Source organism: Sturnus vulgaris, chromosome Z (assembly GCF_052056855.1).
Source record: "Sturnus vulgaris isolate bStuVul1 chromosome Z, bStuVul1.hap1, whole genome shotgun sequence".
Lineage (NCBI taxonomy): Eukaryota > Metazoa > Chordata > Aves > Passeriformes > Sturnidae > Sturnus > Sturnus vulgaris.
In genome coordinates, this window is record NC_142283.1 from 27286071 (window position 1) to 27301415 (window position 15345).

Here is a 15345-nt window from a genome sequence, read left to right on the forward strand (position 1 = left end):
ACCCCTTAATATTCTGTGATTCTGAAATTTTATTATTTGGATGGTGAGGCACTGGAACAGGTTGCCCAGAGACACTGTGGATGCTTTATCCCTAGAAGTGCCTCAAGGCCAGATTGCACAGGGCTTTCAGCAGCCTGGTGGAGTAGAAGGTGTCCCTGATCATAGCAGGGAGGTCAGACTAGATGAGGTTTAAATGTCCTCTCCAACCCAAATCATTCTGTGATCAGTGATACTGTGATGTAGAGGCCCTTCAGACTCTCATTGTACATCTTTGTAACTGCCACTTTTAAGACAAATCTATTGGCCATCTTTCTGTTTTTCACAACCTTCTCTAGTGTGGTGATGAGTTCTTACACTTATCACATCTTCCCACATCCAGTCTTTCACATCTTCCCACATCCATACTGAGTCTTTAAAAATTCCTGGATTTCAGGGAATTCTTTGAGGAGGACTTAGTTTGCTCTTTCATTTGGTTTTAGGCACAAAATTTGAGGGATTGTTCTGTGTAAAATACAAAAATACTAATAACATGCTTAATTTGAAACCCACGAGAGAGCTGGTTATAAAAGCAAGAATGAAAAAGCATGTTCTTGCATACTTGTGTTACTGGCTTATAAAGCAGTTAAGTGTTTCAGAAATCAAATTCAGTTGTAACAGATAACTGGTCATAAGTTGACATGAAATAGGAATATGGCTGAAACGAATTATTTTTCAAGATCAGTGTTGTCTTAGAGAGGACATGACAAAATAATGGTTTAAACCATGTCATCATAACATTTCTCCCCTTTTTGCCCCTGTAATTCTTGTTAGACAGTTTTTTTTCCTTGTTGAAACATTTCGATATTCTAAGCAAATGACAGAAAAGCAATATGGAATTGTTAAAGCATTATAGAATTAGTTCATTCTATTTGCAATTAAAATGTCAAACGTAAAAGATTGGTGTGGATGGTTAAAAGCCTTTATGGGCTGAGAGTAACTCAAGAGGCTCACATATTCTAGACCTGATAAGCAACTTTAAATAAAACTATAGTATTAATGGGCATTTTAGACTCATATTCTGACAATCTCATTTTGGATCAAGATCCTACTGTAGCATAAATTGACTACATTTAGCATTATAGTTCACATATCAAACAGATTAATCTAGTTGAGGAAGCTGCATGTTACTCATGTCCCACTGAAATTATTACTCTTTTTCTCCTGATGTAGCATTAGATATGTGTATACAAAATATTTATATTTCAAATGCTGCTTTCACAGTACAGAACCAAAAATATAGTAGGGAGAAAATTTTATGCAAGCTTTTTGTCAGATGAGTAAAATAGCAAGGAAGGCTTAGTGTCTCAGTTACTGCTGAGGCATCTTGATGACAGGCAATGAAACTTCAGCCTAACAAATTAAGTTTAGCTACACTGGAAATGCCATATTTTTAGTGTCTGGGCCAAATTTTTCTGAAGTCTGCATGGTTCTCTGTTATGATTTATCAACATCAGCTATTCATATTTCTCATAATCAAGTCAAATAAGATATACGTCCTAACTTTAGATTTGAGGGTGGCTTTGTATGTAAATGAGAAAGTTACTGAATTTTAAGAGCAATTTCAGACAAAAAAAGGAGATTATGAAAAAGCTTGGGAAGTCTCCAGCAGCTCAGACGGCCTTGTTGTCATGGACTTTACCCCTGAGAAATGCTATTTCATTTTTAAGATGAAAACACCTTTAAGAAATATTTAAAAGATAGGTAAAACTCAGTATTTACTTCGTTGTGGGAGCCAAGTTTTTCTCTTAAATATGCCCTGCATCTGTAAGGCTCTGTGTATACCTGTGATTTTACAGTAATAAAAATAATCAATTTTTACTGCTGCCTGACTGGAGAGAGAATTCAAGGTAGCTCTACCAGTGGACACTTTGGTCACATAAGGAGATTGCATTTTTCAATCCTTCAGCTGAGTAAAAGAAGCAGTCTTCTCCTCAGCCACCAACTTACGTTGTATCAGCCTCGTATTGGTATTTTCTTTGTGAAATACAAACATCTTTTTACAAAATAGCCCAATACCCCCTCTGACGTGTAATGATTCCTAGCAACAACTCAGCCCACTAGCAAGTCACAGCAGTGATAATGCAGAGCACATAAATTGGTAGGTGCAAGGTCTGGAGGCATTTTGCACTTGCAGTTATCTCACTCTGCAGTCAAAATTACCTTTCAGATCGGTGCTTTTGATGAATCTGAGTTAACAAAGTCAGCTCAGTATCTTTTGCATGAGAATCAGTGGCAGTTCCGAATGTTTTCTAGAAGGCATTTATAGTTCCATGGAGACCACCAGGTTATTTTTAACCTTTGTGACAGGCACCTTGGCATGTAGTTCACAGGAATACTAGGATGTACACAGATGAAGAAGCACAATTTGAAGGTAGTAGAGAGAAAAATCTGTTGTTTTTTTTCTTTAAGACACTGCTACTTTATTTAACTCTGTGATTCTTTCCTAAATTGCTACAGTTTGGTCTTTGAAAATTATGGGCCTCTACAGGTACCTTCAGCTGCTAACCAACCCACTGGATCAAGGGCTTTGAATTGGAAATGTTTTGGACAGCCAAATGTCAGTCCACATGGGAGGATGTAAGAGTAACCCTATCTGTCAGGAAGTTTTTATTTCAGTGGGAAAGCCTTTCAAGGAAAAAAGTGTTTCTGTTTCAGCTGAGGAAAAAAAACCCATCAGATGCAGAGCTTATTACTACCCTGCTGCTCTCATGCAAGAGATTTTAAACATTGAGTCAGGACAATTAACACAACCACATAACCTTAAACAATATTTTTTTTCTCCTGGATGAAAATTCCTTCTAAATTCTGTCTTCCAAGTAATTGTTAGGATAGGAAGGATAGAGAGTTCACTCTATAGATTTTATTTGCATTTTTAATGTGCATAGTAGAGGGAAAAAAATCTAGGGGTAAATAGTTTAAAAGTCACGTAAGTTTCCATCTGAAGGTCACTGACTGATGGTGGCAATGTTACGTGCTTCTCTGCCCTTGTTTCTGATTAAGAAAATGTGAGGTGAGGAGAATTTTGGCTTTTTGAGCTCAGAAGGTGGGTTGAACATGCAGCATTCTAACTGGACATCTCGAGCTCTAATTCAATGTAAGTTGCTAACAGTCAGGAATTAAAAATGCATTTTCTCTGGGTTAGCGAAAAAAAATTTCCATTCATGAAAGTTTAATCCCTTGCTTTTTCAATGTACTATACTGAATACCTGTTTGCAGTTACAGATCGTGTGAGTTAAGACTCTTGTTCATCCCACTGATCTTCCAAGCAGACAGAAGGATTATTAATTAAAATATTAGTGTAAGACCAGACTTATGTCTTCATATATAAATATGCACTCATTATCAAATGCAGTGTTTGCAGGATGATATCTAAGACAAAGGACATTTCCATCACAGGAATCTTCTTCATAATGCAAAGTGTAAACTAAACTCTAAACTCTCCTTGTCTTCTTTTGCCTGCTCCACCAACATATAGAAATACGACATCTCTTTCCCTATCCATTTGTGTTTTGTATACATAAAAGAGAATTCAGAAGGCTGAAGGAAGGCTAAATGTGTTTCTTTTCATATATTGTAATTGTGTTTCATTTTAGAACACAGTGCTTGCCCTCATATGGCAGAAGAGCTGCGTGTAATTGTCTCCAAAGAAACATTTCCATGCTATGTGCACTTTGGTTTGGGGCTCACAGGGAAGGAGATGGGAAGAAAACCAGTCCACAGTCACTACACCTTGCTGTATTTTTCACTGAATAATCCTTTTCAGCTGGCAGTTTCAGACAGTGTTAGATATTTGGAAGATGTGATCCCTAAGCTTTGGACTGTATTTGTTTGAAAAGGCTGGGATTTTTTCAAATGGAGTCCTCTGAATTTTAGTTTGTCAATGAGTAGATACTGCTTTCACAAACCCTCTACAGGGTGTAGTTGGAAGGACTTAAACCATGCTTTGTTGCATTGCTGGTTAAAATAGCACTTACAATTCTCTGTGGGTTTCTGTGGTAGCAAGAAAAACTGATTTATTAATATTTGCTGTCTAAACTCCTCCTGTGGAAGCTTTTTTTCTTTCACCTTCTGATGTCAGAACTTAACCAAAAGCACAAATTTGTCACAATGGAACATCATGGCTAGCAGCACTTCCAATTCATCAAAACCCTTTTGCAAATCCCTATTTCGATTGGAACAGCAACCAGAAACACACAGCTGATTCAGTAAGTGCTTTTCACCCTCATCACGCAGACAGCTTTAGGGAGATGATGGATCTACCTGGTTGGTTGGCCAATGACAAGCATACTGTATACAGGAACAGGAGAGCATGCACATGCTGCTTACACTGAGGGAAGTTCAGAGAATATGGAAGTTAAGGAATGGTCTGTTCCTTCTCAAATCTATTGTCTCAGTTAGCTTCCTTGAATACACATGCACGTGTTTGGTATTTGAATAATGGAGGTAACCTTCCTCTCATTCATTATGGTTAGCTCTCTGTCATACAAGAGGGCTGAGCTAAATTAAGGCACATGGACAAAGAGCAGTTAGAGGTGATTTTAGTCGCTGGCATTCATGGTTTGGCAATGCAGGTAGTGCCTTATGCCACTTCTGTAATAAAGCAGTGAATAGATTTGTTGAACAAATTAGATACAGTCATTATTGTTCCTGGCAATGAGATTTTGAAGCTGTGAATGAAAGTAAGGAAGAAGTGAAAAAAAGTAACTCCTGTTAGGATGTGACACTCTGGAATTAGTAATGAAATTATGAAACCCAAGAGTTTATGCTATAATTGTATCCATTCTCTTTGTACCTTGCAGTGAGCCACCTTTATGGATTTGGACTTATGGATGCTGAAGCAATGGTGACAGAAGCAGAAAAGTGGACAACGGTGCCTCCACAGCATGTGTGTGTGGAAAACACAGATCGGCAAATCAAGTAATACCCGCTACCAAAACTCTTGCTGGCATAAGCTTTTGGAAAGAAATTGGGTATAATTTACCCCTCCGTTGCATTGTGCATAATGTATCATTTTTAAAGCTGTACCAGGGATTTTGTCACATTTATGGCTGTAGTGCATGGGAACAGGCCCTAGTTTAAAGAACATTGCAGAAGGCAGAGGTGTAAAACAGGCCAGACTGGGTAATGATGGATTTTAATGCATCAAAGATGATGCATCAAAGAAGAAGGTTTCTTTGAATGCATTTCAGTCACCTTTCCAAGAAGAGTACAGACTTAGCAGTCAAGGATGTAACAAGGAAATATGCTTTTGATCTGTATGATGTCTCTTTCCAATAGTCTTAGCAGAATCTGTAGTTCAGAGGCCAAGATTAAACTGCTTTTCACTAAGATGGGGTCTCTAGAGCAAAAATCTGTTATGTGCACTCCGTGGATACAGAGACAGCATCAAGCATGGGGCATACTTCCAAAGCATTAAGAATATTGTTTGATAATTGTATTTGACAGGTTTGATCCGTAACTGGTATAGTCTGCAAGCATGTCATGCCAGTTTAAACCAGCTGAGTCAGATGCCTTTTGGTACAGTTAACATGCAATACTTGCTGTTACGTAAACAAGGACTAGCTATGCCAGGCATTTCCTGGGGTTTAGCAACCAGCTGTGATCCCATGACAATCTCAGCAATTCTCAGCTTGCCACTAATCCACAATAATGCTCTGTCCCAAAGGCTTATTCCTATTTTACCTTGTGTATGTGCTTATCAGAAACCCAGGCAGTTGCCATTAGCCATTATCAGCAGTAAAATAATTACCCTGTAGTGATATTTTCAGCTAGAAAGTACACGTCAAAACTAATGATTATAGGCTACTGACTTCTCAGTTGTCCAACACTGTCATTCTCTACTAAGCAAAAGAGATGGGATTGTGTATTTTACACAAAAAGCAAGAAGTGCTGATGTTGTTTGCTGTGATTCTGTTATAGAACAATACGACCTGACAGCATTGTCCGTTCAATTTACAAAGCCACTGGCTGTTCAGATAATCCTAACCACCATGTGATCTACTTGGAGCATGTTGTTGTGCGTATCACTATTACTCACCCTCGACGTGGAGACTTGGCAATTTACCTAACCTCTCCTTCCGGAACTAGGTCACAGCTCTTGGCCAACAGGTATAGTATGATAACCCAATTTCACAGTACAGTCCACATGTAGAGTCTGCATTGAGATGTCAGTGTCAGCAAAGAGCACTCAAGTCATTACATCAGGGTTGCTAGAATACACAGGCTAATTATTTCTTCTTAGAAAGATGGGCAGGGTGAAGTACAAATGACAATCTCAGTAGAAGACCATTATTAAAACCAAGACAAAGGTTAGTTATTTTCAATAGTTCTTGTGTGGCTCACCATTTATTAGATGGCTGGAAAATATGAAGAAAACAGACTTAGTGTTCATAAAGTAGCTGAATCAAAGTGTTTCTACATATCGCCACTTATTTTTAGATTTTCTCTTTTGTTATTATTTTTTTTAATAGCAATGAAAATCAGATAGAACAATGTATATTTACTATTTTTTAAAAACCCCTGATGTTACCTGTTGCCAAATCCTTTTTTTTCAAAGTAAACATACTCAATCCATGAAAGGCTCATACTAGGACAACACTGAGAAATAGCACTAGCACTTGAAATTAAGGGGTTCATTTGTAAGTTACAAAGTAAAGTTTTTAGAAGTTAGCCATCATCTACAAAAATATTTAAAAGTTAGACATCAGTGCAGTGATGGATACTTGCTTTCAAATATCTAGCCATTTTAACAACTACTAAGAAAGATCAGTCTTTTTTCTCATCCTGTCACCTCTGTGTTATGTTTTTGGACAAACTGTCACAATGCATCAAATTGGTTTTTTTCTTCTGACTGAGCTCAGAGAAGTATCTCTTTGTCCAATGTGTCATTTCCAAAATTAGTGCAATTTATGTCCCTGGTAAGTGGAGGGAATCATTAGCAAACGAAAAGACTTCTCAATGAAGTTGCCATTTCTCTGATCTACTAGCAGAAATTTTCTTCAAAGAAATCATTGTCAGTCTTTCCCATGTAAATCTCAATAAATCCATGGTCAAGAGCACTACCTCCTACCAGAGATGGTTAAGGCACTAAGAAACATCAGAAGACTTCCCAAATTTTACCCCAGTTCCAAATGTGCAAATAAGTTACATTTATGGTAAGAAATGCCTGTATACTTCTCCGACTAGCTAGAAATCTTCTTCCTAATGGGACCAGGAATATCTGTTATGGTAGGTAATTCTTTTTCCTTTATTACTTGATTTAGATGACTGCCATTCTGTTAGACATAGAGCATGCCTCCCACAGAAAAGCTGATGTTTACTGATGTTATGTATTAGATACTGCAAAAACTGCCATCTATCAAACCTGTGAGAACTCTTCTGCTGGCATGCTTAAGTTTTCACAAAAGTTAATATCCTTATTCCTAGTCTTCAAGGCTTTTAATGAATTGAGAGTGGCCTGGTTTTCTGACTGCTTTTCATCCATGCTATCTCAGACAGAAATGTTGATGATCTAGCTCTGGAGACTTGCATGTCGACCTATATCTCAATGACAGAAGGAGTTACGTTTCCTCTGGAAACAAAGAGTCTGTTTCAGAGACAGATGGAGCTCAAATGGATTTGGTTCTGGTTGAAGTGTGAATGCACATTTTTATTAGAGATTATGTTAAGTAAAAAGAAAAGGTAAACTGAAAATATTCTTCAAGCTGTAGACAGTAATTCACCAAATGGAGAGAAAGTTATCCTGGAAGTTTGGGATCCTCTAGAATATCTCCTGTGTTCCGTTGTGAGTGCTGTCATAGGTCGTTGATAAAGCACATAGGCACACATATTTGTATCTTCCTGCTGCACTACTGCACTGAACAAAGAATTTGTCTTCTGGTAACCAGTGCAAGACAGGTTTCTCTTATTAGTTATGAAACAGGTTCTTGGGGGGTTTTTTTGTTTAAGAAATCGTTCTTTAGTTTTCTCTTCCATTTTCATGCAGTAGTTCTTCCTCAGTTCAATATGAAAAAACCTGAAAGTCATCCAACTAGGTATCCAAACAAAACAATCTTGTGTAAACCCAGTGGTCTTAACACAGCTAACGTTTGGCTCTGGGCTTTCATGTATTGCAGCTGACTCACAGCAAGTGGGAAATACATTCCAGTATTCATGGTTCACCTCTGACGATGATTGGTGTGTGGAATAGGTACAAAATTCAATTCAATCTTTGTAAAGTGTCTTTTACACTTTTACAAAGTGTCTTTGTAACTTCTGCACCTTAGAAGTTATTATTCTCTGTATGTGCAGTAGAGAAAGGGAATACAAATATACGTAATAAAATATGGGGATGTTCAGCTCTTTCTTATCTGATAGTATCAGAAGACTAAACAGAAAACAAAGAAACCTGAAAGGCCTTTTCATGTTTTGTCACTTCTCAGAAAACAAATTATTCATGACAGAGATATTCACCAGATATTCCCTTTCCATGCAAACTTCAGAAATATACTGACTTGCCATCACATTGGGCTGAGGGCCTACTAAACAACTCTAATATTAGGGATAAATGTATATTGCAAATTCTCGGTCTGAAATACCTAGAGCCTTCATGACCCCTTTCTTAGGGTAGAGTGAGGGATATGAACACAATACTTTCTGAAATGGTGTTTCAAGGCTTACTTTATTTGGCCTCACTGTAAGAAGTCATACAGCTTAGAGGCAGCAATTTCTAGAAATTAGGAGTATGCTATGTGTTGAAGTGTATATTTTAGCATCATGTTATAAAATAAAACTTGAAATAGGATGGTTGTTATTCTGTAGTGTGAAAAATTAGTTATGAGGCAGTTGATTTTTGAAGTATCAATAATACTGAGAATCAGCAAATAGTCTGTTTTTTCTGCTATAGGCAAAGGGCCCAGAGGGACTGTTGTACATTGCTACTACCTGACTGAGATGTTTTTATCAGACATACAAGACTTTTTAATGCACATGTACAGGATTAATAGCAGCAATACCAGCTGTTTTTACTGAAACCAGGGAAAACCGCACTGCTTTACAGTTACTCATCTGGGTTTAATTTGAAGCAGTTTGCTTGGTAAAATGTTTTTAAGTGCAAAAGGTATATTTTACATGTGCATTTTTCCACCAATTCTGGAAGAAAAGTCATTGTATGTAATTTCTGGTGCATTGACAAGTAGGTCCCTCAAGGCAATATTTGGCCTTTTTTCTGCATATTTTATCCTTAATGTTGGCATCCCCTAAAATGACTTCAGTTAGAAAACTTTTTAGTCAGAGACGATGTGAATTCCTTTGCAGGCATTTGGTGGATAACACTGTCACTGGTTTAAGCCTTATGTGCATTCTTCAAAATCTGTATTACAGGGAACATCTGCTTTGTTGTTTGGAAAGTGCTAAACATGATTCCATTGGATGCACTGCAGCACAGGAAAATACAGGCTGGAAGAGTATTGGCTGGTGTGAGGATGAGGCTAGAGTTAAGTCCAAAGGGGAACATTATCCCCTTTTCAAAAACAATTGGCCAGTGGATTTGGCAGTGTGGGTTTCTGAGTGCTTTTTGAGACATACCAAGGTCAGTTCTAACAAACATTCAGTACAGGCAGGCTATGGAGGAGAAGCTAGATACAAAGGGAGTAGGAGAAGCAAACTTAGGGCTCATTTGTCTCTCCCACTGAAGTCATGGCTTATTTAATTCTTGCCCTTTAAATTTAATGCAGCTGTTGCCATTTTAACTGCGTAACTGAAATATTTCAGCCACATGGTGGCAACTTTCCAGGCCACGAGCTTCATAAGCTTATATGGCCCTGGTATTAATAATGCTTCTCTTCAGTAACAAAAGAATGTATTTTCATGACCATCTTTTTCCTACCATGAAACCTTAGACAATCAGTAAATTTTAATAATATCCTCCTCTGCAGAACTCTTAGACGAAAACCAAGTTATTTATATCTAATCGTACTCAATTGTTTGCTTCATAAAATGCCTTGCTGATCTGAAGTAGAGCAAAATTTTCTTTATAGGCATGCATCTTTTTTGCAGCTTACATGTTATACTCCAGTATTAAACAAAACTAACATTTTATGTACCCTAATGTGATGAAATATAAGGGCTAATCTTCATGCTGAGTCTCATTGAAAAGGTGTCTGAGGTGGTAATAATCTAAATCCACAATGAGCTAACAATAATCCTATGCTTGTACTGTGTCTACAGGGTAATACAATCCTTGGAAAACTATTTCTCCCAACTCATACTTGCTATGTTTTGTTTCATTCATATTGCCTATATATTTTTAATTTTTTTTTTCTTTGGGGGGTTGATGAATAGATATCTCACTACCGAGCAGCTGGCTGACTAGTGGAGTATGTGGAGCTCCTCAGCCTGACGCGTCAACAAGTAACGTGGATGTGTGTCGTTCCTTGTGTGGACAAGCTCTCCACTTTTAAAGATGGTGATTGCCATATTAGCCACTATTTCAGGCTGGCAGGAATTGTACACTACTGTTCATGTTACTCCAAACAACTTCATCTTGATAGTTCAGAGATATCCATTGTTTCATGAAACTAATTATGATAACCAGATGTAACATGGAAATGAAAAAAATCAACATGGTGCATATGCAGATACTTTAAATATGTTTTCTTTAGCTCCACATCCAGAAATTTTAAGTGATCTTCCACATGTAGGTGGAAAGCTTCTGAAACACCTAGTATGTTTACTGAGCATTTCTTTTTTTCCCTGAGTACTTCAGTGCAGATAGGCAGTAGGGTCTGGCTGAAGCTTTGGTTAAGTCAGTTTGAGCTGTCTGCAGCTTCTCAGGGGCTACATCTCACAGGGAGCTGATGATTGGACTCTGTGGAGAAGAGCTGCTTTAAGGAGAATAGTTGACCAGCGCACTTTCAGATACACAGCTTGGGAAGGCACTACGTAGTCTCTTCAAACTGTAAGCACACTTGAAGTCTTGTGGCCATGCAGACATCTGGGCAAGGACTACTTGCACATGAGGCTGCCAACTTGTGTTCTGGAACACATCATAACAAAGACTGCTGCAGTAGGAGAAAAAAATTCCTATCTCTTGCCAGCTACTCCACTACATCCACAGCCACTAGCTAAGGCAGGGTTTCCAGGCTCTTAATGCATTGAGTTCAGAATACAACCATTACTGTCAGTCAGGTGCAGCTGCATCCTCTGAGCTGAAACAATCTTGATAACTAAAAAAAGCTCCTTTTGTGTGTTTGTTTCTTATTGTTCATGACGGTGATGCTGGTGTTGCTAAACAAGTCCTTCACTGCCTTTTCTCACATGAAATTCAAAATTGAAACAAATGCTTCCAAGCATTTAGGAATTTAAAAATTCTTTGCTGAAAAGCTGACACACTTCTTTGCTGGGTGTTTTTTAATGCTATTAGAAAGTGGCTAATTGCCTTCCTCTGGCAAAATTTTGAATACAGATTAATATTTCTGCATTAAATTATGTTCTTGAGGAAAAAAGTTATGCAGTTTTTAGGCTGAAGTGGTGGCAGTGGAAGAGACCAAAACTCCTGAGTTTGTTTTAAGCAAAATAAGCATTTTATTCTATGCTGTGTAACATGTATTCTTATCTTGACTTACATATGGTATGTGATGAGTATGGCACAAAACTCAGAAAGAGAAGAGCAATTTTTTGTTAATGTAATGCTATTCATTGTAAGCATTGTAAGCAGCATCTTATAATTGTATAGTCAATCATGCAGTCACATCCACTCCATGCTGAGTGTTCTGTTTTCTAAGAAATGTCCCCTGAGTAACTGAGTAACATAACTGGTGTTATTTTTGGTTATGTTAGCTAATAAGTTTTGAAAATTCAGATGTTGCTAACTACCTTGGTCTTTGAAAGCGTGTTACATTCATGAGTACAGATGTGTATGATCACAGTCATGAAAAGCTATCAGATTATTCCAGTAACCTTGTTTAAGTATTTTAGTCTATAATAATCTGTAATAGTCAATTAGCAATTCATCAGACCATGTCCTAAATTTTATTAATCCAAGATAATCTGTGTCATAAGTGTGTCTTTGATAGGAATTCTGAAAAATTACAAAATTAAATTCTGGATTGGCTGCATGCTGATTACAAGATCCTATGATATTTCTTACTGAATAAGGAATGTACAGCTCAACATTTGATCATTTCATTCATTTATTTAACACCACTTAAAGTGAAATCCCTGTAATGTCTCATGGGTTCTTTGATTTGAGAGTTTAGTGCATAAAGAAAGCAAAGCAAAAGTACTTAGACCATTTTGTATGTCCAAAATACATACAGACTCAGGATCAGTTTCTACTTTATTTTTCACTATTCTTTTGACCTGTCTGTAACTTCTTGACTTATTTGTAGAATCTTTTGTGGTAACACAGTTCATACATTCAAAGATTCCAGTTTAGACCTTATTTTTTAAAATTCAAATCTTTCCCAAAGAAGTATTCTTTAAAAAAAATAGCCAATTTTCTTAGAAATAGTATTACCAGACTTTCCCCATTTCCATGGATGGAAGCTTGTAGTTTCAGTCACAGCATATTTTAGATAAGAGTTTTTAAAAACACAATATGTGGGATTTTTTTCTCTTCCATCCAAAATTACTTAAAATAATTAGTAAAATGGAAATCCAACAACAATTCAAAATTTCAAAACAAGACACACGTAGTTATACAAAAAGCACTATGGAAAATATCAGATTAATTACAGTAAAAATAAAGAGAAATTAATGTTTCTAATATATATGAATAGGAGCTCAGTGAATGCAGAACTTATAATTGCACAGTACTTGTATAATACTATATAATTTAGTTGCTACAATGGTGAAGATAAATACTGGTGCCTTGTTGCTTTGACAGCATGTTTAGAAAGCAATACATTAGCTATTAGAAAACAACAGTATGGCAATTTGAATAACAGCTGGAAATAATCTACATAATTTAAATTGAACATACTTGCATGCAAATTCTTGATAATGACTGTGTAATAATTTCTACCATTTCAGGAAAGGGTATATGCCATACCTTTGTGAGGTTTGCTGTATTCCTGCAACTGATTTAACAGTGGCATGAAACAGGCCCATTCTGCTGCCAAAATATGTCTACATGTACACTTACAGGCACACACACGGAAGCACAGAACTCTATCAAAAATCTCACACAATTATCAGTGAAAATTAATTCCAATGTATATTTTAATTTCATTTTATAAGTGCTAATAAATTAGATTACTGTTATAGGCATTCATTTAAAATGGGGAAGGGTAGCCCAAACTGAATGGCAAGTTGAACATGAGCCAGCAGTGCCCTGGCAGCCAGGAGGGCCAAGCGTGTCCTGGGGGGCATCAGGGACAGCATCACCAGCTGGGCAAGGGAGGGGATTGTCCCACTCTGCTCTGCACTGGGGCAGCCTCAACTACAGTGCTGGGGGCAGTTTTGGGGGCCAGAATATTAGAAGGTTATAAAGCTATTAGAGAGTGTCCAAAGGGGGATGCAAAGATGGTGAAGGGTCTGAAGAGAAAGCTGTACATGGAGCAGCTGGGGTCACATGTCATACTCAGCCTGGGGTACACTAAGGGGAGACCTCATCACAGTCTACATCTCCTTATGAGGGAAAGCTGAGGGGCAGGCACCAATCTCCTCTCTGGTGACCAGTGACAGTATCTGAGGGAATGGCCTGAGGTTGTGTGAGGCAAGGTTTAGGCTGGACACCAGGAGCAGAGGGTGGTTGTGCACTGGAACAGGCTCCCCAGGGAAGCAGTCACAGGACCAAGCCTGAAAGAGTCAGGAATTGTTTGACAGCCCTCTCAGAGACATGGTGTAATTCTTGGGGCTGTCCTGCATAGTGCTAGGCGTTGGATTTTGATGATCCTTCCCAACTCGAGATACTCTATGATTCTTGATTTTATGTTTGAAATGAGAGCATGAAAATTAGGTTTTGGCTGAGCCCTCTAAAGTGCACTAGTCATGTAGGTCCAAGCAGTTTCTATTGCAAGAGGTGTAGGACACAGAGTACCCGACCCCATGCCTCTGACTGACCAAAGCTTCCAGCAAGAACTATGGCATTATATTTGTATCCAGTGTGGCAGTTTTTAACAGGAATGTATCTACACAAGTATCCTGTTTTCCTGTTCGCTGAACTTCACAACCTTTCTAGAATAAAGCTTGAAATTAACTTAGAAAAGAGCAGATTCACAGGAATTCAAGCATAACATTTGTGTTGTCTAATGCTAGGTTTTTCTCTGTTTTATGGAAAAGCATTTTCAATCTATTGGATTTTCTACTGTTGACATCCTTGTCTTTTGAAAATATTAAGTCACAGCTATTACCAGTGGAATTTTCATACATAAAGATCAAATTAAAATAGTGATAAATATTACACACACATACATATGTATATACATGCATGTATAAATTGACATGCATACATATCTCTATGTATATATATACACAAATATATAATATTACATGAATGTGAATGTATAGTTATATATGTATTTTTTTTAAGTTGAGCATGTGATTTGATTGGAGGGAACAGTCCTACTTCGAGTGCTCTTCTCATCAATAGTTTTGGGGTACCAAGCAACGCCCTGTGAACACTAAATAAAAATGCAATTTCTCTTGTGTCTAATCTGCCAGGAAGGGTCCTCCTTCCCCTTTTCACAGGGGATCACAATCACATTGCAGTATCTGAAATGAGTCCCCCTATACTAGAAATTATCATAATCCAGACCTAAGTTCTAATGTCTTTACCCCCTAAGTGATTGAATTATGGTAATGGTATTGGTTAGATGAAACCATCAGATGCCGTTATTCTCTCAGTTTTACCCAAGCTGAATTCTGTGAAGTGTTTGAAGAGGGTGATACCTTGGTTGTTCGAAGATTGAGGTCAGTGTCTCAGTGACTTCCTCACAAGAAATGATGTATTGAAGCACAATTATTTCAAACTTAACAGTTTTTATTCAGTTTAAACCCCTTTTAACTTATCCAATCTGATGCCAAAAATAAATGTTACTGAAATTTTCCAACTTACAAGTTATTTGTAGTTACATCATGCTGTTGAAGCAATGGAATTTTGTATTGTATGCAGTTTTTCCAAGACTCACAAATCCTATTATATAGTATTAGCAGTTATGGTATTTTTGCAATGAATTTGCTTGTCATTTTCTTTTTCATTATAAAAAGATGATGGTATGTAAAGACTCTCTTCCATCAAGCAACAAAGAACTGTTGAATGTGCTTGAAATACAAGTGAGAAAACCGTCATGAATAATGTTATGTGAAAGTACAGATGAATGAACT

The 15345-nt window shown here is 37.4% G+C and overlaps 1 protein-coding gene across 2 annotated transcripts in view; it reads left to right on the forward strand.

Moving 5' to 3' along the window:
- Positions 1–15345, forward strand: part of PCSK5 (proprotein convertase subtilisin/kexin type 5) — a 245934-nt gene that overhangs the window by 150670 nt on the left and 79919 nt on the right. For both annotated transcript variants that reach the window (XM_088156600.1, XM_088156601.1), the window contains exons 11-12: positions 4839–4956; positions 5959–6147. In XM_088156600.1, the coding sequence (XP_088012726.1) occupies positions 4839–4956; positions 5959–6147 (307 nt within the window). The remainder of the gene's footprint in view (positions 1–4838; positions 4957–5958; positions 6148–15345) is intronic.